At 41.6% G+C, this 25,805-nt stretch overlaps 1 protein-coding gene across 4 annotated transcripts in view; it reads left to right on the top strand.

Annotated features, from left to right (window-relative positions):
- The window catches only part of LOC121870346 (ZZ-type zinc finger-containing protein 3-like), a 51,098-nt gene that overhangs the window by 12,044 nt on the left and 13,249 nt on the right, over positions 1 to 25,805 (top strand). For all 4 annotated transcript variants that reach the window (XM_042372136.1, XM_042372133.1, XM_042372135.1 and 1 more), the window contains exons 2-5: positions 853 to 1,037; positions 12,260 to 12,376; positions 13,002 to 13,115; positions 13,389 to 13,501. In XM_042372136.1, coding sequence (XP_042228070.1) covers positions 861 to 1,037; positions 12,260 to 12,376; positions 13,002 to 13,115; positions 13,389 to 13,501 — 521 coding nt within the window. In that variant the 5' untranslated portion in view covers positions 853 to 860. The remainder of the gene's footprint in view (positions 1 to 852; positions 1,038 to 12,259; positions 12,377 to 13,001; positions 13,116 to 13,388; positions 13,502 to 25,805) is intronic.

The following is a 25,805-nucleotide window of genomic DNA, read 5'->3' as shown; positions in this document are numbered from 1 at the left end:
CTGTACAGTAATATCTCTATTGGTTGGAATCCCTGAAACCCGGAACTCTCTGATAGCCAGAATTGAAAATTTCTCTGAAAATCACTCCCAAAGCTATAATTTTCAGGAAAATTCCAGCTTTGGGAATGAATTTCTGAGGGGCACATTTTCTGGAAAATTCTTAGAAAATTTTCCATGTACAGTACTTGGAAAATTCCAGGGATGGGGGAGTTTTTTCTGGGTTTAAGAGATGAAAATCAGGCATATTTTTCCAGATTTGAGAGATGATGTAATGCTCAGTTTCTGGAAATTCCGAGAATATTTATCAGTTACGGTACTCAAAAAATTCCGGGGGATGATGGATTTTTTCCGGCTTTGAGAGATGAAATAGTGCATCATTCTGGAACTTCCGAGAACATTTTTTTGTTACCTGGAAAATTCCAGGGATTTTTTTTTTTTTTTTTTTTGAGAGAGAGAGAGAGAGAGAGAGAGAGACCGACCCAGAAATGCTCTGCACCAATTGTTCCAGCTAACAGAGATATCACTTACTCTGTTACTTGCTTGAGGTTGAGTGCTTTCTTTAGTATATCTCTCCTGTGCTTTGTGTTTAGGGATGGTGATCTTCACTAACAGCACTGTGTGTTTATTGAATCTTTCCATATATATGTGTAACTCATCTACAAAATCAACCACATTTCTCGGCATGTGTTTGACTGATTGTTCGTCTATTTCTCCCTCCTTCCTTGTATTTACATTTGTATTCATAGAAATTTTAAGCACTGCATTTACTCCATCCCTGCTATAATCAGGTGTTTTATTTTTATTTTTTTTTACATGTTAAATAAAGTTCAAACTAGTTGTCGTGTTTTGCAGTTCTGAGTATGGTTGAAGAAGGATCAGTGAACATAGAGGACCTGCCTCCACTGGCTGACATAGATGAGGAAGTTGGAGAATATTTCTTTGAGTCTGACCCTTTAGCTCTTAAGGATAACCCAGACTACCAGCAGTTGATCAAGGCCATGGTCAAGCTACAAGCACAGCGTGCCAAGGCAGTTAAGGTAACTAAAAAAGTTTCATTGCGCAGTACTGTATAGTAATTATGTTCTATAATATACAGAGTAACACTAAACATTCTTACTATAGGTGAATTCATTCGCTTTTGATTTCATACCTTCCAATTTATCAGCCATTGTGCATTTTCAGATTTGTTTGTGAATTGCAGTACAGTAGGGTCGGGATATACCACGAGATAGGGCCCAACGATGTTCGCTTTATACTAAATCGCGATATATAATTACATGTAATCAATGGGGAAAATAGGGTTAGGTTCTGGAGGCCAAAAAAAGTGACTAAACTTACTTAACGAGTTCACTCTCTTACTAATTAAAGCACCAATGAACACCAGACTCGGGAACAACACGCTATTTCAATATCAATATGAAGGAACACCAGACTCAGGAACACTAGACTCAGCAGCTGACGCCACTGTAAGGGCGGTAACGAGCAGGATGGTTGTCCGCTGCTCGTTTGCTTGTTCGCGGCCCCACTATGGGGGTAGACGGAGGTGAGAAGGTCCCTGCTGCTTCGTCACACATCAGACACTACCCAGCCATCAGCAGAGCTGTACTTGCTCCCCGCTGTTCGTTACAATTCTGGTTGTGTGCTCATCTGAGGCTCCTGGGGCTCGTGGGCTGATTCCCCAGTCCTTCACTATTCGGCTGTCAACCTCCGAACACCTGCTCCGACTACTACTGCGGCTGTAACGTCATCGCCACTTCCTCCACGCCCTACTCACCATCCGTGCCCTGGCGTCTCTCCTGTGTGGCAAGACATCGCCCACCAACGCCGGCGCCAAGTAAAAAAGCTGCACAGGACCTTCCCCCTGAGAGCGGACTACCGCGTCAACGGAACATTCCACCAGGCTGCCGCCATAGGAAATATCCATTAATTGTTTGACTCCCGTAATTTTTGACTCCCGTAATTGTTTGACTCCCTTAATTGTTTGACTCCCTTAATTGTTTGACTCCCGTAATTGTTTGACTCCCTTAATTGTTTGTCTCCCGAATTTGTTTATTTAATATTTGTGTGAGTGGTGTCAATTATTGTGATTATTTTAGTAGTAAAGAGATGTCAATCTCTAACTGTTGTTTGTTATCCCTTGGAAACCCATGGTTCTTGACTCCTTTTATAAGATCCTGAGTAGGCCGGCAAGGGATTTATATCTCAAAGTCCAGGCCTTTACAGCCACACTGCCACCCTCACTTGACAATCCCACACCTACATCAACAAACACCAAAAATATTGCTTACAGTATTAAATCTTTTCCATTAAGCTTTCCATTATCTTCACTTTACTTTAAACGTCACTCGCAACCCATTTACACTCGCCTTAGAAGTCGTAATCTGCAGCAGAGTCGGCTGCTTTCTCGTCACTCACTCAGAAAGACTGAGCGGGCGAGCGTGAATACGTGAGTGAGCAGCCACGTTGGCACCTCTGGTGAGCAAATAACGCATTTGTTTGCCATGGCGGTACATCTGAAATATTTCCTGCCCGATTTCCCTCGTGAATTAAATTTTTTTTCGCTATATATAGGATAATTTTGATAGCCGCGATATAAAAAAAATCGTTATATAAAGTTGCAATATATCCCGACCCTACTGTACTGTATACCCACCAAAGTTCAGGATGAAATTCATTCTGGTTATAAAACTTTGGATTATGGCTTTTTTGGATGATATACCGTATTTTTCGGCTTAAAAGACACACTTTTTATGACAAAAATATACCTCGAAAATTACTGTGCGTCTTCCAGGACACTAGTCGATGAGTTGTAGCAGAGGTTTTTGAAATCAGCCCCTTACAAAGACTGTTACCTCATTACAGTGCTTAACAATTACAAGTATTCTATACAGTACTATAAAACTATTGATTTAACTAATATTGTTGATATTTTGCAAAAATAAATAAAAAAATAAACCCTTGCTGCTGTGTGGTTTGTTTACTAATGGCAGTGGTGCGGCAGCGCCATCTATTGAGGAATTGCTAAAGGTCTGCTGGTCTCAAATGCAGGAATGTTTGTTTCTTTATATGTAGGCTCTCATATTTGGACACCTATTAACAGTAGGCTCTTATATTTGGATACCCATTTAGACTGTAAAAACCCCACAAAATTAAAATCTTCCAAATTTAAATACAACTTTGTCATCCCAGTCAAAACACACACACAACAACATTGGCTGTCCTAACTTTACTACCACTGGTGAGTAGAATTTTTTTTTTAATTCAGAAACATTAATTAAAATATATATGAACAGTAAATAAGTGTTGCTTTCATATTCTTATTTAGAGTAATGATGATATGTTTCCACGTGTGCGCACTTACATATGCGATCTCTCTTTTTTCTTTACCATTATCGTTAGCTACTTCTATTGTTCCATTTATTAACATTAAATAATATTACTTAAAACAACCATTCTAATTTTACTACAGCTACAACCAGGGTCTTATTTTCTTCAGTTTTATATGTAGAACCAGTCAGTCACTGGTTTTGTAAACAACAAAAACAATGACGTCTTGTCTCCTCATGTGTTTTAATATTCTTCGTATTATTAATGAATTGTATTGTTCAATTTGCACACATAAACAATAATTCAATCAAAAAGAAGTTTAGAAACATTAATTGAAACATATATGAACAGTAAATAAGTGTTGCTTTCATATTCTTATGTAGAGTAATGACGATATGTTTACACATGTGCGCACTTACATACACGATCTCACTTTTTTTTTACCCTTAATTGTTAGCTACTTCCATTGTTCCATTTATTAACATTAAATAACATTACTTAAATCAACCATATTAATTTTTCTACATTAATTTTAATACAGCTACAATGGAGGACTTATTTTCTTCAGTTTTATATGTAGAACCAATCAGTCACTGGTTTTGCAAAAAAGAGTTGTTTTTTTACTTTTACTTTGTTTTTAAATAAAGATTTTTTGTTTTATATAGACGTTGATATACTGTACATGTTTACATTTGCTTACCTTCTACTGTTGGAAAACATTTCCCGTCGTTGTCATACCGACAAAAACAAGAGAAAGAATGTAAACACTACAGCCCCTAAGATGTGGAGGTGACCAGGTGTATAAAATGAGCGCTGTATTAAAGATTTCACCTTCTTATACAGATTTTTTTTTTAAATTGATAAAAATGACAACTGATAAACAGTTCGAATTGATGATATTCAAAGAGGTGTGTGTGTGTACTTGTGCCAACGGTTTCACTGGTGCAGGTAGTAGGCAGCTAATGTACCAAATAAGGGAAGATATTGGAAGCATAATGTATTATCTAATGGTAGACCCTGCTGCTATGTGACCAAGTCCCAGGTTGATGATCTGACTTTCTGCACGGTCTCAATTGTTTCTCTTACTTTGACAACACAACATAAATACAGGTATATTGTTTCTCACTCTTGATATTTTTTTTTCATTTTTTTTTCTTTATTATTACTATTATTATTATTATTATTATTATTATTATTATTATTATTATTATTATTATTATTATTATTACCCCTAGGCCCCAATGTGGGTCAGTGACCTGTGCCCAGGTGGGCTAAAACACATAATTTTTTTTTTTTGTAGAATTTCATTTCCAAAATCAGGGTGCGTCTTCCAAGCCGAAAAATACGGTATTATGACCTAAAAGTGGTAATGTTATGTCAGGGTTAAATCAAGCCAGGACTGCTTAACTTGGTAATACAGTACCGTATAACGACATACACAGTGGCTATAAATGCAGTAGTCCCTCGCCAACTGTGTTGGGTTAGGTTCCTGAAAAACCCTGTGGTGGCAAATCTGTGGTTGGCAAGACTTGTTGCATATTCCTTCAATAAACAATACCTGTATTGTACATTTAATTAAGTTTGAGTCAAATACACATTAAATAGCTTAATATAAATTAATTAGTTATAAAAAATTTACAGTACATCTCTGTGGAGATGGCATGTTGTGTTGCTATAAAATAAGAAAAATAAGAGTGTGGGTGTGTACGTGTGTGAAGTGAATGCATGTGTGTGCATGGATTTGGCAGGTCGTCAAGTTAGAGTGTCCTAGTAGCTACATCAAGCCAAGCTGTATTATTGTTATTTTTCAACTTGTATGTTCAGGTAAGTATACGATTTATTTTTATTTTTATTTATTTATTTTTACTCTGTTGAATGCACACACAATCATTCATACAGAATATGAAAAAAAAAGTAAAAAACATAAGAAAATAATCATTTCTTACATATGTGGGATTGTGAGAGAGATGGGGAGTGTGGTGTAGGGGATCTTGGTCTCCCCCTACTCAGCCAAGTCATATTTTAGGGTAGATATTCTGTAGGTATTTTTTTTTTACTCTGTTAAATGCACACACAATCATTCATAAAAATGTGCAAAAAACAACAACAATATGATAAGGTCAGAAACATAGAGCGAATAAGCATTTCTTATGTCAGCGGAAGTTAGCCCACGATTGTGGGTGGGGAAGGGTGGAACGCGCTTCTGTCTCCTGTGTCCTTAGTGAAATGATTGCCAAATGGTGAAGCAGTAATTTTTTATATATTTATTTGTATTATTTTTCTATATTCCTCACATTTATGGAGGGATGCATTAGAACCACGGAGGGATAAAGACACCATACTAATCCGTGTATACAGTATATAAAATTAAATGCTGCGGTTGGTGAAATGGTATAGAGCGAAAACTGTGGCTACTTGGCAAGTGTCTACTGTATTAATTTTTTCACTGTCTTTTTGTAAGAGAAAAATTCTTGATTTGTTTGCATGTGAGACTGTATGAATTCACTTAATTAGGTGCAAATTTGAAGGTATTTGCACATGAAAGTGTTAAGTTAAATGATCTTCATGCATTATAAACACTGCTCTACGTGGCATGGAGTTTGGTCATTTAATCCATGGAATTGTGAATCATCTTCATGCAATACAAGTTTTTGGCGTACAAATGATAACCTGTGTAAAGTGAGGGAGTAGTGTACAGCCACTCCTCGACTTGCGACCTGCTTGACTTACAACCACCCGGACATACGACTGCCCCAGTCGTACCAAAAATTTTTCAAATTGCGTATTTTCGAGTCCTGACGTTAGTGATTGCGCTGTTTACTGACAAAATTTTCATTTGTAATTCCCTTTAAAGTGGCTGGCAAGCTTAAAAGTGAGAGTTTTGTGGTGCTGAGAAGAAAAAGAGACACCCATTTTAGATTTTCTATGTATTATCTTTGCATTTTCGACTTCCAACCAATTCGACATACGACCTGGATTTGGGTCCCTAACCCCGTCGTAAGTCGAGGAGTGGCTGTATATTTAAAGTGATTACAAGAGAAATTACCTTTTCCTTTTGAGCTACAGTAAACCCTCGATAACTCGGCACATATGGGGCTCTGGCCTTGCCGAGTTATTCCAAATTCCGACTTATCAAGGCATTTCCCCTCTCCTACAAAAATAAAACAATAAATTTTTTTTGATCCATATATGTGTACATGTACAGTGGTCCCTTGGTTAGCGAGCACAATTCGTTCCAAGATACTTCAGATGATGATGCTGATGTGAATTTGAAGTGGGAGGTGGAGGAGGAGAAGGGAGAAGAGAAGGAAGTGGAGGTGGAGGAGAAGCATTTTACTGCTTCTTGGAAGGTGAGTCACCTTCCATGAAAATGTCAGGAACGTCTGGACTGACAGATTCTCCACCAGGAACATCCTCTCTCCTTCTTGAAGTGGAAGGCTGAGGGCTAGCATCTTGTTCCCGCTGCCTTTTACTGAAGAAACTGTCAATTTTTGTCTGTGGGGCATCTCTCCTCCTCATCATTAACTGATGTTTCAAGAAGGAGACCACTGTGTCCTCAACATGACACAAAGCTAGTTCAGACTTTTCCACATCTGGGTGCCTTGAAGCCAGTTTCCTGAACTTCTCCCAGTGGTGAACAACATCTTTCATATGGTCATCACTTTCCATTTCCTCCTCACCACTGTCAGCCTCTAACATCTCATCCAGTTGCTGTAAGTCATCTGGAGTAAGTTCCTGTTCATGAGACATCACAAGCTCTTCTACATCATCCTCCTCCACTTCAAGACCCGATGACTGACCAATGGACACAATCACCTGGTGCAACTCTGTTTCATCCTGAAATCCCTCAAAATCATGGACTACTGATGGCCACAGTGCTTTCCATGAAGAATTGAGGGTTCTAGTGGAGACTTCTTGCCATGAGGACACAATCAATTTTACAGCCTCCAGGATGTTAAACTGTGTCTTCCAGAACTGTGCCAGCATTAGTTCAGGATCAGTGGAAGTTGCCTGATGACACCTCTTCATGTGCAGCTTCTTAAAGTTGCTTATCACATTCTGATCCATTGGCTGTATGATTGATGTAGTGTTGGGAGGCTAAAACAACACTTTGACAAAGGCAAATTGAGACTCCAAAGTTCTGGCAAGTTGAGGGTCATGACCAGGGGCATTATCCATAAGGAGAAGAGCCTTTAAAGGGAGTTTATTGGTGGTTAGGTAGCTCTTCACAGAAGGGCAAAACACCTCAACAGCCCATTCATTAAAGTGCTGTCTTGTTACCCATGCCTTACGGTTGGATTTCCAATAAACTCCAAGCCGTCCTCTTACCACTTTTTGTTGCTTGAACACACTGAGGTTCTCAAGAGTAGTAGACAAGCATAGGCTTCAGTCAGAAATCCCCTGAAGCATTGGCACCAAGCAATAGAGTGAGACGGTCTTTCATGGGTTTATGCCCAGGTAAAGACGCTTCATCTCTGGGGATGAATGTTCTTTTGGGCATGTTTTTCCAGAACAGCCCAGTTTCGTCCACATTTAACACTTGCTGTGGAAAATAATTTTCTGTATCCATCAGTTCTTTAAATTCCACTAAAAACTTTGCCTGCCCTTCCTTATCAGCACTGGCAGCCTCACCATGCCTAACAACACTAAATATGTCACTTCTTTTCTTTCGAACCGGCCCTAGCTGGCCCTAAAATCTTCAAAGTCTGTGCCTGAAGAACCAGGTTGGTCTACCTTTAAATGTTCATATATTTCCCTGACTCTTTCATAAATACATTCAGTAGAAACTGAATCGCCATTCATCTGTTTTTCTCTAATCCAGATGAGAAGTAACCTCTCTGTTTCTGCTATTAGGGATCTACCTTTGAACACTGTGGTAGTAGGGTGTGTCATAGGAGGGAAGATCAGCTAAAACTAATGGCCCATCACTTTTTTGGTAGATTTTAGTGTATATAAACAGAAAATAATTTCAGTTTCAATATTTTGCAAACTTTTGCTAGGTAAATTTTAGCGTGAAATTTATCGAAAATCTAACGTACAGCTGCATTAGTGCATTACAATTAAATAGTGAACATTGCTTTCTGACTTCATTCTTTAACAACTAACAATATTTTTTCTGTTTCAGATTCTGATGCATTTATAAGTTGATAATATTTGCGATGGCTGCTTGTGTCAGGACGAGGAACCAAAAATCCAGCCATCTCAGTCACTATCTTGGGTCTGGGAGAGCGCTCCTGAAGTCGGAGTTGCCTACATTGAGAGATGCTTTGAGATACGGTGTTTTAATCAGGCAAATCAGTGAAAAGAACCAAAGAACTTACACAAACAAAGACATTGCCAGTGATATGACCAAAGCTGCCTTGGCACAGTACACTCTGGCTAACGCTCAGTTCAAGCCTCCAGTCATAACAAGTCAGAAGAAGATTAGTGAGAGACTGCTAGCCAGTTGGGAAAAGGCAAGAGATATCTCTCTTGGGAGAGGAAAACGGTGAAAGTTATGACAGCTTTAAGCAAGTAACTGACCGAAGATTGACATAATTACTTGCAAGCTCCAATTGTTCTCTTGTCCTGAGTTTGATGCGATCGTGACTGTAAATCCGAGGCCCACATCTCCTGTATTTGCAAGCGTGAACTGAAGATTCCTATGATCGAACTGGCATTTGTCAAAGCACAGAGAGAGAAGACTGGCAGTATAGGGGCTCTCATGATTTCTAGCCAAGATATTCTGGAGTCCAAGAGACAGGAGGCTGCCACAGAGAGACAGAAGAGGAGAAGAGTTGCCGAGGAAAAGAGACTTGAGAAGGCCCAGGGTGAGGTAAAAAAGGCCGATGATTGGAGTCAAGCTGATTCAGAGTTTAATGACTTCCCAATGGCTGATCCGAGTGCTGACCAGGAGAATGGTGACTTTGTCCCTAACCCAGAAAATAATGATCCCAAACCTTCCAGGCATAACATTCGAAATAGGAAAGATATCCCGAGCATAGCTCTGGCCAGCATGCGACACCACACTGGTCTCAGAGAAACTGCAGAGATAGCAACAGCTGCCTGGATTGACGGTGGTTTGATAACACCTGATGATGTTCACCTGGTGATAGATCATAACAAAGTAAGGAGAGCTCAGGAGAAACTTGTCAGTAACTCCAGGAAGAGGAGCTTGATAAGGGTAAGAGAAATGGAATCAATTCGTTTGTTCTTTTTGATGGAGAAGGGATGACACTAAAGTGTTCATGAAAGTTGGAGATTCTGACAAGTTGTTCCCTGCCATGGTGAAGGAGGAACATTACTCCTGCTGCAGTGAACCAGGAGGGAAGTATTTGTGGCATTTCACTCCAGAGAAAGATGACATCAGGAAAACAGCTGAGATAGTGGCAGATAACATTGTGAACTGGCTCAGAGAGAGGAACGTAGACCAGACCCTGCAGGCCATTGTAGGGGACAGCACCAACACGAACACAGGGTGGCAAGGGGGGGTCATACAGTGGATAGAGCGGAAGATTGGGAGGAAGCTGGTCTGGATTGTTTGTGACCTCCACACCAACGAATTGCCACTCAGACATCTGATCCAGGAGCTGGATGGCAAGACTCTTTCAAACAACAGATGGTCTGGTCCTCTTGGCAAGATGCTGGACTCTGCCACTGAGTTAGAAATAAATCCGAGCTTTGAAAAATCACAGTTGGCCCTCCACTCGTTGAGCTTGCACATACTGTCATTGACGACCTGAGTACTGACCAGTACTATGGTTACATGATTTGCAGTGCCATCAAAACTGGGGTCATGCCTGATAGACTTGCTTACCTGCAGATAGGTCCAGTCTCACATTCTAGGTGGCTCACAACGGCTCTTAGGTTCTGGGTAGACCTGGGTCGCCCATCATAAACTTCGAAAGGAAACCAGCCTTCAATAACCTGAGACTTATTGTCCAATTCATCGTGAGTGTCTACTTGCCAAATTGGTTCACCAAGGTCAAGTCATCGTCTCCGAAGGTCCGAGGCATGCCTCTTCCAGCTTGAGCTCCTGAGGAGTCAGCCAAGGAAGGTTGTTCAGATTGTGGAGCAGACTGTGAGGAGATCTTCCTGGTATGCTCATCCCGAGGCAGTTCTGCAGACAATGCTCTGCAGTAAGGATGAGGAGGAGAGAAGAGTGGCAGTCAAAAAGATCTTGGATATGAGACTTATGAGAGGATCTGGGCATGACGAATCAGTTGGACGATTCCTTCAGGGTCAGGAAGACTCCTGAAGTCAATCTAGGTGCCAAGACCCTCACTGATCTCATAGATCTGGATAACATCCAGGCTGGCAGTGAGCCCCCTCTTACCTGCAGCCTCACCAATGTTCAAGTCAGAGCTTTCCTGGACAACCCCATGCATGTCCCTGCCTGGCCCTCGCACACCCAGAGAGTATAGAGCGTTGTGTACAGCAAGTGAGCGAGGCCAGCAGTCACGTGTACAGCCAGGAGAGGAGGAAGGCTACATCCGAGCTCAGGTGGTCAGCAGGGAGGTGATGAGTAGAAACAGAAGCAAGAAAGACATGTTCTCTATGGTGTGCAGCAACACCGGGTCGTAGTAGTAAAACCGGTTTTTGTATTTGATGATTTTGTTTTCTAAAGGAATATTAAATTTAATAAATGTGTCAAGATCATTCGTTTCACTATTCTGGATCATTTTCATCCTAATAAATTAACCTGATACATTTACTTTACTTTAAATAAGCTATTTAGTGGTGTTGGTAAAAGGGTGGGAATACTGAATTTTCATAAGATTTCAAGTTAAAATTTACCTAGCAAAAAATGAAAACTTTTCAAATCTGAAGATATCACATGATTCTGCACATAGAACTACATCATTAATACCATGGGCCGATTTTTCAAACTCAAAAAAAAAAAAAATTCGCCTCCGTATGACACACCCTACTGTGGTAGATTTGTCTCTCACTTTCACTTCCTTGAATTTGTCGTTCTGTGCAAGAATTGTCGACATGCCATATTCTTTGCTTAGCACATTTGTTCTAATGCCTTCTTCATGTTTTCTAATTATTTCCTGTTTCATCTGAATTGAAATCGCTTTTCTAGGTTTCTTGGGGCCCATGCTTGATTCAAAAACAATTTCAACACGTGATATTTTAAGTTTAATTGCTGTAAATAAAGAATATTTTCTTTAAATTAACACTGCACTGCGCAATATATCATCAACATGTAAAATGTATTTCAAAATGACCAATAATTTGACTGAAAACACAGAAAAAAAGCATTTATATTGAAGAGAGTCTGAAGCAAGATGTTACCTCCACTGAAAAGACACAGAGACTGACGCCTGTTTGGTGTGTTGACAGGCTGTTTGGCACGCATAAAACTAGTTTCCTGGACTTCAATTATGTTCAATAATTGTTAAAATGACAAAAGAATTTAATATAAAACTTTTAAAATGATTGAATAGTATAACCTTCTTGATATTTACTAAAATGGTAAGGAATTTAAGCCCTAGAACCGATTACTGTATTGGCTGACTCACACGACAGCTAATGTGCAAGCGAAAACATGTTGAGGGCCGCTCGTAAGGAATTTGTTAATCGAGGGAATGCTCGTTAAACGAAGTTAAGAATCTTATGGAAGGTAATTCATTAACCGAAATCTCGTTAACCGAGGGATCACTGTTATTGCTAAATGTAAAAAGTAACAGTTACCAGCATTGCAGGCGAAGAATGACACAGATGCATGGTAGGTGACACAGAGGTATGGTAGGTGAAACAGAGGCATAGTAGGTGATGCAGGTGGCCAGATATTCCGAGATTTTCCTTGTTAATTTTATATATCTCGGCATTTCCCGGGTTATACTAATATATTCCGTGACCATATCCATGCCGAGTTATATGAAATTCCAAGTTTTCAAATTCCCAGTATGTTATAAGAAATCTCACCTTTATATTTTCACATTAGGATATGGAGCGACTTCAAGAGGCTAGAGAGGAAGCGCTCCAAGACCCCTTGGGGTTTGTAACATCTTTACAAAATGGTGATTCTTTGAATCTTCCTGGTCCACAGGAAATTATTCAGGTAATGTGCAAGTACAATACTGGAACAATACTGAAAAACGTTTATGAAAATCAGAATTATGTATTTTGGAGTAAATTGAAAATTAATATACAGATGGTGATTTAATAGGATTTTTTATCGTGAAAATACACGATGTAGGTACACAAGGTTGGACAGTAAAAATAATTTACCCATTTGGTTTTACCATTAAACTGAACCAATGGATGGCTGAAAGCCTGCTGAGGGTTCATGGATATTGAGTGGTGGATGTATGAGTTGCAAAAGTTCTAAAATAACCTTTGGGAGTTATACTATGGCATAATCTGCATATTACTGTATATGGCTTCAATTTGTAATAAATTGTTCAAGAATGCTGATCTTCCTGGTACAGTATTTTTATCCCTTTTGGCCTAGGTGCTTATTTTGCTTTGTGGGTACCATTTTTAAGATATCTTTGATTCACAGTAGATTCATGTAACCCTTCGAATATACAGGAGTTTACTCAATTCAGTAATACTGCACAGGACTCTCCTTTGTCTGCTCCAGTATATTTGAATTATGAAACTACCGTATAACTTTTGTCAAGAATTTTTTTATACAGTTTTATGATTTGGCTTAAGTGTCTTAAGATTTGCATATCTCTCAGATTCCACACATTGATTGGGAGAAATATAATGTTAAATCCATCACACAAGGAATGAGACCTAAAACGCGGAAGAGAGTCCTTCAGGAGAACTTAACTGCACAGCAACCAGTCCAGGTAACATTTTTAGACTCCTCAGAAATTCTGTTTTATTTATATTATTTTGTGCCTGAACTGAACCTTTTCTATGGAGTCTGTTTTTCCTGCTGATGTACTGTGAGGCTTTCTTAACTCTCATGCTATTTTCCTCCCAAAATGTACTGTACTGTATCGCTATTTTTAACAAAAATGAGCTAGAAAGGCAATTAGGATTTAGGTTGGCAAAATTTGGGATAAGAAAATAAGATGTGACGAGGATTAACAGGTCAAAGCCAATATTTTTTCTTACAGGAAAGCAAAGATCCTGTTACTGACGATGGAAAGATTATGGTACGTGGAAGATTATATGATGGAAGCAAACCACAGACATTCAATCAATCCTGGACTGATGAGGAACAGCGCAAGTTAGTACACTAATCATAATGTGGTTTTCAGTCATGATTAGCCACTTTAATATATTGCCTACTTTTGGATATTACCATAGTGTATACAGATTACAATAGTGGTGAATGTTGTGGTTCTGTACCCTGACTTATATTAACAATTAAACTAACAGTAAATACAATTGAAGCTTTCAACATCAGTCACAACAGATCTTGAATGCTTCATCTGCAATCAGACATCTCTAAGTTGACTCAAAGCAAGGGTGTTCTTTTACCAATTCAAATGCATGAACACCCTGTGCGGAATTTAGGTATACTTGAGTTTCTCCGGTAATGCGACATGGAAAACAAAGTACTGTACTCAGATCTCCTGAAGTGGTTAGATAACGAATGTTTCAACTGGGAGACTCAAAAGGTCTACAGGTTTTGTGGGCGTGGAGCGTAATATGAATTATTAGGTTTTAACAGACTAGCCATGTCATTATGACCATCACACCATGGGTTGCAACAAAGCTGTGGTGTTGGGAGGCAAAAACACAACTTTAATGTTCTTACACCAGTCAGCCATAGCTGGTGGATGACCTGGAGCTTTATCATCAAAATTATTTTCCTTATTATATCGACTAATGTGACCGGACACATAGTTGAACATGTAGTCGTGCATCACAGACCCTGTCACCCACGCCTTACGGTTTGAACGCCAGACGACGGGAAGTTGTCCCTTCACAACCCCACTCAGAACATGGGGGTGTTTCAGACCGGTACACAAGCAGAGGCTTTAACTTCAGGTCACCCTCAGCATTTCCACCAATCAATAGAGTGAGGCGGTCCTTGGCTACTTTGAATCCCGGTGTGGTCTTTTCCTCCTTAGATATGTAGGTCCGTGAAGGCATTTTATTCCAGAAGAGTCCGGTCTCGTCCAATTTGAAGACTTGCTTAGGACTGTACGTGTACCCGCCCTCCTTAATTATGGTTGCGAGAAACGGTTGGAACTTCTCTGCTGCTTCATGGTCGGCGCTAGCTGATTCTCCTTGTAATTTTAGGTTGTGGATTGATGCATGTTTTCTAAATCTATCAAACCATCCACGACTGGCACTGAACTCAGGTACATTGGGTTTATCTTTAGTTATATCTTTCATGTGTTTTAAGGCTCAGGGTCTGGTCGTCAATCCACGTGCTCAACATCCACTCTATACTCTCCTTCTCAGCATCATGGAACCTCGTCGCCTTCGTAGCCGTCAGTGGTGTTGCAGACCCAGCCATCTCATTGATCTTGTCGGCGTTTTTAACTATAGAATGCACCGTAGAGGGAACCAAGCCGTGCACGCGCCCAATCACTGACATTCTTTCTCCGTGTTCATGTCATTTTATGATATCCAATTTCACGTACAACGTAACTGTCACACGTGATCTCTTAGCAACATTGCTGGGAGTTTTAGTAGCTGGTCGCTTAGGCATTGCGAGATCACACAAAAATACAATTGCGAGATCACACAAAACACAACTGTGAGATCACACAAAACACAACTGTGAGATCACACAAAACACACGCCAGCACGTGTGAGATTGAGGCGAGCAGGAGCGTATGGCGGAGGAATGCGTACACATGCTGTCCTACGCTACGGTTGAGGCGCGCGGTTCAAAATTTTTGCTCGTAAGAATTTGCGAATAAACTGGGCAACTATTGCGAATACGGTAGTGGAAATGGGTAACAATAAATTGATTGCGGATAAACGGGTTACGAATACCGAGGCTATGAAAAACGGGGTTTGCCTGTACTCAAATTAATCGCTATCTTACAAGAATTTCAGTAATGCAAGTTATATTCTGCTAAGTCAAGTCAGTGTCATAAGCAAAAAAATTAAACCCCCTGCCTTTCATAATCCTTGAGTAGCATTAATTTCCCCTCCTGACTGTTGACAACTCCCCCCCCCCCTCTTCCCAGCCAGCAGTGGGGGAGCAGACGGCGTTGATAGTGATTGATGGGATGAATTTGTTTTAGGCTTAAAGTTTTCTTTTATAAAATGTCACATGCTTGACTGAAGAGAATATAACTTGCATTCCCGGAGTCCTTGCAAGATAGTGATTAATTTTAGTATAAACTTCTCATAAATTGCACAAGTGTTAAAAATTTTAGTTCTTTAGCATTATACATTTACTATAGTACAAAATGAGTATGGTTATATGCTGTTCAAAATTATGGCTTTATCACAGGGAAAACTGGTCAGGATATTATGGTATCAAATGTTAGAGAGTATTTCAAATAAATTCTTCTACCAGTACCTTCTAATTCAGCTTGTCATTTAAGGATATGATATTGGAAATATCTCATAGAGGATCATTGTGGTATCAAATTCATCGATTCAACACAAATACAGTAAAGATTATAACGTTTGTTGTGAGGTAGGAAGGGAGAGGAAGAAGGGTGCATTGGTTGGTAAAAGTGAAGAATCTTATGGAAGGTAATTCGTTAAACGAAATTTCGTTAACCGAGGGATCACTGTATAGTCTCGGTTTATGCGGATTTTTTATACGTGGTTGGTTATTTACGAGGCACCTATCCAGACGCTCCAATTATTAGTTATGTGGTACACTCGCAACAAAAAATATCGGTGCAGGGTGCGATCGACGACTTCCGAAACGATCCGTATACACTGTGATATGTCGGGAAGGTTGGTAAGTGTATCCTCATAACCCCCCCCCTAGGTGTTGCCATATGGCTGACAATCAGTGTGTGTTTCCTCTTTTCGGATTGTTGCTGTGTGTCGACTGAATGATGAGCGAGGGTTCGGTCTCGGTGAACATGGGTATAAAACAGAGGCAATATGAAGCAGTAGAGATCTACACATGCCAGACGACATGGAAACCTCAGAGGGAACACGAAGAGCTATCATTGCCCTTCATAACGAAGGGTTCGGCGTCACAGATATTAGCCAGTGGGTTGGTGTCCACAGGAACATCGCTGCACGATGGATTCGGCGATACCTCGAAACTGGCGCTACAGACGACAGGTCACGGAGCAGCTGTCCACGCTGCACCACCCCTCAGGACGACCAGGTTGAGTGGTTTATTTGGTAGCATAAATTAATGTGGCAATATTCACAAATATCACAAATAATTTTGTTAACAGGGAGCTCCTCATATTTCATACTGTCTATTTATCACTTCCCGACCTTATTTATAACGGTTTGTTTCACTTGACCAGGGCTGCCGACATACGGCTGGAACAACTCGCCTTTCCCAATACCTATCTTCACTGGTCTCAAATTGTTCACACTACAGTATGTACCGATACTTTTTGTTGCGAGCGTACATTCCTGAATTTATGCGGGAAGCGGCACGGACAAGCTGGCGCTAGGTCGCTTTTACGTCGCCGCTGACGTCAGATGACATTTCGGACTGTGATTGGGCCACGTATCCTTACCACCCACGCACCCCCTCTGCCGCGAGCAGTGATTGGTCTATTTAACTTTGCTTGCCCTGCCACCAGAGGCGATGAGTCAATGACCTTGACTGTGTCAGTCTCATTGTCTCCCGTCTCCGGATATACTCCCTCGTGCCCAGGAACCTGTTTTGTTTTATGTGATAGTGATAGTGAGGATATGAACTTTGGGGGGTTTGACAAGGAGGCCCTGCTAGCCTCTGTGGTGGTTAGTGATACAGGTGAGGGCTAATAATCTGCCCTCTGTACAATCTGTCTCACTTTAAAAGGCTGTTTTCCGGCATCTTTGTGGTGTAGACTAATACAGTATAACCTTTTTCTTCCCTATTTTTAATTTGTTTCTGTTCTTATTTTTTCGCCCACCAGGCCCCGTTGCAGGTGGTTCGACCTGTGCCCGGGTGAGCTAATTCCTGTAAAAAAAAAAAAGAAGTACACTATATTAAGCCTTCGGTACACAAGGAGGCAGCATGGCCTATCCTGCTCTCAACAATATTCACTTCCTCAAGTTGTAAACTGACATACACATTTACAGCTGGGTGAATTGGGAGTGCAGGGTAATTAAACCACCAACCCCTGGAACAAGAAGCAAGCACTGTATCCACTTGAATACATTACTCCTAGTACTAAATAACAATATTAAAAGCATAAAAATAGCAAATTTGATACAGTACAAGTTACTTAAAAAGCTGCAACATAGTCTCCACTGACACTCACCTTAGCAACAGCCCTCAGGCCTCCATATACTCGCCACACGGCTTCACGATGGAGACCCGCAGATACAGTCAACCCTCACTTTACGCGGTCCCACATTACGCGTTTCCACGTTTACGCGGTACCCTGCCGAAACCGGAATGCTCACATTCCGCGGTGCGTGTACCCCTTTAAGCGGAGAGCGGCTGGTGAGCGGCGCCATTTTTTAATCCAAACCTCCTGCCATCTCTCCCGCCATCCGCTATGTTGTGTAAGCGGCGCGAGTAGGTTGCGCAGTGTGTGTCTTTGTTGCGTTATCAGTGACGTCATATGACGTATCGGGCTGTAATTGGCCATGCATCCTTACCTCCCTCCGCTGCTAGCTGTGATTGGTTTAAAGTAATATGACGTGTCCACCCGCGGGAGGGAGGGAGGTAAGACGACGCTTGACTTAGCCACGGCAGTTTCATCCCTCCAGGCCATACCGTGTAAACGTGCATCCATTGTTCTGTAAAATGGCTTCCGCCGGACCACCGCCCCCAGAGAGAAACCTTTCCTTACCTGGACCCAGCCGCACTAAGCCAAAGAAGACACGACGTTCCTTAAGCTACGAGGTGAAGTACAAGATCATCCAAGAGTTGGAGAAAGGAACAAGACAGGTTGATTTGGCGCGCCAGCATGGTGTGAACGAATCTACGATCCGGACGATAAAGAAGGATGCAGCCAAGATAAAGGAGCACATGAACATCACAAAGTCTACAGGTGCTTCTCAAGACGGAAAAATTACTTGTGAGCTACTTGGTGCGTCAGGCGCGACGGAACATGGCGGTGGACACACGCTCAGTTAAGGAGTACGCATGTGAACTGTATGCTGCAGTGTCACGAAAGATGGGAATTACAGAGCCCAAACCCTTTAATGCTTCCTCTGGGTGGTTACAGAGGTTTAAGAAGAGAAGCAAGATCACCAATAACAACATTGGTGGTGAAGAAGCTAGTGCTGACCGTGTTGCGGCTAGGGAATTTCCTCCGTTTTTACGTGAGATTATGGAGGAAGAACAGTACACCGACGACCAGGTGTTTAATATGGACGAATCTGGTCTTTTTTGGAAAAAACTACCTTCCAAGACCTTCATTGTGAAGAATGCCAGCAAGTGTCAGGGCCGAAAGTTGCAGAAGGAGCGCATCACCGTCCTGTTTACCACCAATGCCTCCGGTACCTGTAAGCTCAAGTTATCGGTGATCCACACAGCACGCAAGCCGCACGACTACAAGAACATGGACATGACCAAGCTAAATGTCCACTGGCTGACCACACGTAAGGCGTGGATGTTCTCTACACTGTCCCTCTCCTGGTTTGATGACTGTTTCGTTCCCGATGTGAAGAAATTCTGTGAGCAACAGAATGTGCCATTCAAGATTTTGTTGCTGCTGGACAACGCACTAGGTCACTCGCCCCTACTGTTAGATCGTCACCCCAACGTAAAAGTGGTCTTCCTTCCTCCCAACACTACGTCTATATTACAGCCCATGGACCAAGAGTTAATCTGTAAAGTAAAAGCTACATTCTTTACTAAAAAATTCACGCTCCTGAACGACTACACCAACACCAGGGAAGAGTTGCGTAACCTGAGTGACACCAACACCGATAGCAACAGCGAAGACAACGAGGATCAACAGTTGGCAGAGCAACAAGTACTTTTAAAACAATTCTGGAGAATATTCAATGTCAAGAAAGCTGTGGACTTCTTGGTGGAGGCATGGGATCAGCTGTCTGTAGCAACTGTTCGTCACGCATGGAGACATGTGTTGCAAGGCGTTCCGGGCGTTAGGCAGAGTCAATCTGTGACTGGTGAGGTTCAGACTGTTGCAGTAGCAGTGGACCTTACCAGAGAAGCTGCGCAGAGTGTTACAGCTGCAGGCTTCTCCGAGACCACCAACGACGACATCCTGGAGGTGATAAGGGATCCTGATGTGACTACCAACGACGTGGTAGATGATGATGACGTCAGTGAAGAGGCAGGTTGCGCGTCATCCCAAGAAGAACGCCGCTTATCCCATAGTAATGTTAGGGGTGCCATCGAGTGTATCGAGAAAGCCAAGCTCCTCCTTTCCGACGACCCTGACGCAAACAGGTATGAAATCTTCACTACCCAGCTGTTGCAGACTATGGAGCCCTACATCAAGGTTTATCACGACAACATAAACACCAGCCGTCAGCAAAGCATAACAGAGTTCTTCACCCGCAACCCACCACAGCCAGCCCAAGCCAGTGATAGTGACAGAGGTAGAGACAGTGATGATGACTTTGAGGGATTTGTCAGGGAGGCCCTGACAAGTGTGGATGACAGTGATGGTGACTCACCTGAGGGCCAGTAGCCTGCCCTCTGCCTCGGAACCAGCCTCCATTCCCGTTCGCCGACCCTTCTATATTATGTGTGGGTGAATACCATCATAAAGTTAAGATGTTATTTTTAGTAAAACGTACGTATTGTGTCGGGAAAAAGTGGAGTTTGGGGGTCGGCCCGGTCTCTATTTCAATTAATCCCATATGTTATGTTGTTCACTTTACGCGTTTCTCACTTTACGCGGGCCGCCGTGGGTTGAATTAACCGCGTAAAGTGAGGGTTCACTGTACTTAAAAATTTATACAGTACAGTACAGTGAGTTCTGCTATAACGCGTGTTTTGATAACGCGAATTTGCTCTAACGCGATTTATGAATTAGGAACGATATTTGTATAACGCGAACGCTTGTTTGCTATAACGCGATTTTTGCTTACTATTTCTCCAATTTTGTGGTACAGTGGGGTATGCTATAACGAATCTAATTGGTTCTAGAACCTTGTTTGTTATAGCATTCGTTCGTTATAGGATTAATCCGTTCCAGGCCCCCAAATACAACCACTTAACATTGAAAAATATAATATAAAATTGTAAAAATTGTAAAAAAGTGCATGAATATGCATCTAAACCCCTGAAATAAAGAATATCATTAATATTTGTAATAAAAAAACAATAAATTAGAAAAAAACAAAAAAAAAATTAAATAATGTTCGTTGTAGGAGTTTCGTTCGTTATAGCATACCCCACTGTATTAACTGTGAATATAGTAAAGAATATCAACGAGAAGCGTTCTGGTGATAGAATTCCCGGTGATGATCGTAAAAGAAAGGATATAACACTTGAAGAGAAGCTCGATTTTATCAACCTCAAAATCACCCTTCTCCCCCATCAACTAAAGTGTTACATTTACTGTATGATTTCATTATTAGATACGAATGTAACATTTATTTAGACTGTGCTATCCTTTGTATTAGGCTAACTACTAAATTTTTTCGATTTCGAGTAATCTGCACCTAACCCTATTTTCTCCATAAGCCCTGGTATTTCTATTACGCGATTTTCTATAACACGATATTTTACATGAACACAATTATCGCGTTATAGGAGAACTACCTGTACAGTGATATCTTCGTTTGCCAGAATAATTAGTGTAGAGCACTTCCAGGGATGTGAGATTTCAAGGTAACAAGATGACTCTCTCAAAGCCATAAAATAACCTCATCCTCGGAATTTTCCGGGTAACAGAAAATTTTTCTCAGATTTTACGGAAAATGCTCCTAATCTTCATATCTCAAACGCGGAAAAAAATCCCCCATTCCCAGAATTTTCCGGGTATTGGTAAAATTTTCTCAGAATTTTCTGGAAAATGTGCCCCTCAGAAAATCGTTTCCAAAGCCGGAATTTTCAGGAAAATTTTGGCTTTGGGAACGATTTTCCAAGAAAGTTTCAATTTCGACTATTGGAGTTCTGGGTTTGAGGGATTCCGGGTAACGGAGATATTACTTATTGTACTCCAGCAGATTCTGTCATCTTTAACTTGGAATAGGCAAACACTTCACTCAATTGACTGTAATACACAACTAATCATGTCTTAGCACTTGTGATGAAGGTTGGGTGGGAGATTATTGGGTCACTTTTCTAACCTGACCTGATGCAATGTCAAGTCACCCACTGTTGGGTGGGGGATTAGTTGGTCTTATGACCTGAAGATGTCTTGAATGACATTCTTTACCTATGAGGTATATAAATACAGTAGTACTGTACTGTATTGTATGTGAAGGGTACAGGTATGAATAAGCACAGATTATTACAGTAATGTATCTTTACTAATTAATGAAAAATAATTAAACAATATTGTACATGAATGACTCCAGTCATGTCTCACTTGTGTGTGTGTTGGGAATTTGTACACTATCAATAAATATACAGTACAGTTAATTAAAAATTTCTCAATGTTCAAATTTCCTCAATATAACTGCATATGGCTTCAAAATTCTCCAAAGAAGTGTTCAAATTTCAAAATTTTCCCGGGGGGCACTGTAAGCCCCCCGGAACTCCCAGATGTTTAGGCTCGCTTCACTCGCCACCCCACCCTCTTGGGTAGTTATAATGAGGGGGTCCTCCACAAAGAGGCTGCCCATGGGCCTCCACAGATTTAAATCCGGCACTGGGTGGTGGTTAGGTGGTTCATTTACACATTACGCTGCCTCATTTACACACAATTGCAGGGTCTCAATTGTTTCTTACTTTGACAACACAACATACATAATGTATATTGTTTCTCACTCTTGATTTATATTTTTGGTTTTATATTTATTTATGGTTATTATTATTATTTTATTTATATATTTTTATTATTTTAGTTATATTTATTATAATAATAATAATATTTATTATTATTATTATTATTATTATGATTATTGTTATTAATACTACAGTGAACCCTTGCTTTACGCGGTCAATTGAACCGACGGAGGCCCGCGTAAAGCGAGAAACGCGTAAAGTGAACAACGTAACATATGGGATTAATTGAAATAGAGACCGGGCCGACCCCCACACTCCACTTTTCCTGATACAATACGTACGTTTTAGTAAAAATAACATCTTAACTTTATGATGGTATGCACACACACATAATATAGAAGAGAACAATCAATAAGAGAATAATATACTGTAGGTTAGGTTAGAAAAAAACAAGGTTAGGTTTAACACTTACGTTAGTAGAAGAGATGGGTTGGCGTACGGGACTGGAGGCTGGTTCCGAGGCAGAGGGCAGGCTACTGGCCCTCAGGTGAGTCATCATCACTGTCATCCACACTTCTCAATGCCTCCCTGACAAATCCCTCAAAGTCACCATCACTGTCTCTGTCACTATCACTGGCTTGGGCTGGCTGTGGTGGGGTGCGGGCGAAGAACTCGGTAATGCTTTGTTGACGGCTCGTGTTGATTTTGTCGTGTTACACCTTGATGGAGGACTCCGTAGTCTGCAACTGCTGGGTAGTGAAGACTTCATACCGGTTATCGTCAGGGTCGTCGGAAAGGAGGAGCTTGAGTTTCTCTACACACTCGATGGCACCCTTTACATTACTATGCGATAACTTGCATTCTTCTTGGGATGACGCACCACCTGCCTCTTCACTGACGTCATCATCATCTAACATCTCTTCGGCAGTCACATCAGGATCCCTTATCACCTCCATAATGTCGTCGTTGGTAGTCTCGGAGAAGCCTGCAGCTGTAACACTGAGCAGCTTCTCTGGTAAGGTCCACTGCTACTGCAACAGTCTGAACCTCACCAGTCACAGATTGACTCTGCCTCCCACCTGGAATACCTTGCAACACATGTCTCCATGCGTGACGAACCGTTGCTACAGACAGCTGATCCCATGCCTCCACCGAGAAGTCCACAGCTTTCTTGACGTTGAATTTTCTCGAAAAATGTTTCACAAGTACTTCTTGCTCTGCCAACTGTTGTTCCTTGTCATCTTCGCTCTTGCTATCGGTGTCACCCAGTTTACACAACTCATCCTTGGTGTTGGTATAGTCGTTTAGGAGCTTAAACTTCTTTGCAGAGAATGCAGCTTTCACATTGCAGATTAATTCTTGGTCCATGGGCTGTTTTAATGATGTAGTGTTGGGAGGAAGGAAGACCACTTTTACGTTGGGGTGATAATCCAACAGTAGGGGCGAGTGTCCTGATGCATTGTCAAGCAGCAACAAAATCTTGAATGGAACATTCTGTTGCTCACAGAATTTCTTCACGTCGGGAACGAAACAGTCATCAAACCAGGAGAGGGACAGAGTAGAGAACATCCACGCCTTACGTGCGGTCAGCCAGTGGACATTTAGCTTGGTCATGTCCATGCTCTTGTAGGCGTGCAGCTTGCGTGCTGTGTGGATCACTGACAACTTGAGCTTACAGGTACCGGAGGCATTGGTGGTAAACAGGACGGTGATGCGCTCCTTCTGCAACTTCCGGCCCCAACACTTGCTGGCATTCTTCACAACGAAGGTCTTGGAAGGTAGCTTTTTCCAAAAAAGACCAGATTCGTCCATGTTAAACACCTGGTCGTTGGTGTGCTGTCCTTCCTCCATAATCTCATGTAAAAACGGAGGAAAATCCCTTGCCGCAACACGGTCGGCACTAGCTTCTTCACCACCAATGTTAATGTTGGTGATCTTGTTCCTCTTCTTAAACCTCTGCAACCACCCAGAGGAAGCATTGAAGGGTTTGGGCTCTGCTATTCCCATCTTACGTGACACTGCAGCATATAGTTCACGTGCGTACTCCTTAACTGAGCGCGTGTCCACCGCCATTTTCCGTTGTGCCTGACGAATCAAGTAGCTCACAAGTAATTTCTCCGTCTTGAGAAGCACCTGGTTGTGGCAATACTTGATCATTGAAGCACCTGTAGACTTTGTGATGTTCATGTGCTCCTTTATCTTGGCTGCATCCTTCTTGATCGTCCGGATCGTAGATACGTTAACACGATGCTGGCGCGCAAGATTAACCTGTCTTGTTCCTTTCTCCAACTCTGGTTGATCTTCTATTTAATTTCGTAGGGAACGTCGTATCTTCTTTGGCTTAGGGCGGCTGGGTCCAGGTAATGTAAGGTTTCTTTGTGGTGGTGGTGGTGGTCCGGTGGAAGCGATTCTTAAGGAACAATAGATACCGATATACTCGGTGTAGCCCGGATGGGTGTAACTGACGCGGGTAGGTCAACGGGCTTGAACGCTCCCGCAGGGGGGCACGTCATATTACATTGAACCAATCACAGCTAGCGGGGGAGGGAGGTAAGGATGCTTGGCCCAATCACAGTCCGATACATCATATGACGTCACCGATAACGCAACAAAGACATACAATGCGCAACCTACTCGCGCCGCTTACCCAACATGGCGGGAGGTTTGATTCCAAAAATGGCATGGCGCGAGATGACAGCCAGCCGCTCTCCGCGTAAAAGAGTACACACACCGCGTAAAGTGAGCATTCCGTGTCTGGCAGGGTACCGTGTAAATGTGGAAACGTGTAAAAAAAAAAAAAACGCGTAAAGCGGGGTAATACTGTATTACATTTTCAAACCCCAGGCCCCGATGTGGGTCAGTAACCTGTGCCCAGGTGGGCTAATCCCCGTAAAAGACAAAAAAAAAATCAAACCATCGTCTGGGCGATGTGATACTGTATCCTCAATAATCACGGGACTCGATAATCGCTGTTCTGGCATATCACGGTATCCTCAATTGCAACCATGTGTACGCTTATCACTGATTGATCTGGGTTATCATGGGACAGCGGCGAGACTGCGAGAGTCAGCAGTAGCAGCGATTGCCAAGAGGAGGCAGCACGGCTCGTGGTGCCAGCCACTTCCCACCTTCCTCCTCCCTCCCACCCATTGCGTCTCATCCACACTCTGCTCACGCAAGAATGAGACCCAACCATAAGGGTGGTTTAGGGGGGTGAACACATATAAGCGGGGTCATGTACTTTGTATACATGTAGTCTGAGACACTCCTGTACAGTATTTTCTTTATTGATAAGGCACACTAGCATATTGAAATGACTTGCCCACAAATTGTGTGGTTACTTAACTCATAATAATGGCATTAACACTCAGTATTGTGAGAGGTAGTTATTCTTTTGGGGGGAGGGGTGCAATTTCTGTGGTTCAGCACTGGTCAGGTCCCAAGGATGCCAGACAAGAGAGTTTCAATCTGTATTATTATTATTATTATTATTATTATTATTATTATTATTATTATTATTATTATTATTATTATTATTATTTCATCCTACATAATTTGTCTAAAATATATTTCTGAAACAACATGATTGTCCTTTTTTGTAAAATGT

Source organism: Homarus americanus, unplaced genomic scaffold, assembly GCF_018991925.1.
Source record: "Homarus americanus isolate GMGI-L3 unplaced genomic scaffold, GMGI_Hamer_2.0 scaffold40856, whole genome shotgun sequence".
Lineage (NCBI taxonomy): Eukaryota > Metazoa > Arthropoda > Malacostraca > Decapoda > Nephropidae > Homarus > Homarus americanus.
Note: the sequence above shows the minus strand (reverse complement) of the source record. Positions and strands in the feature narration are given on the sequence as shown.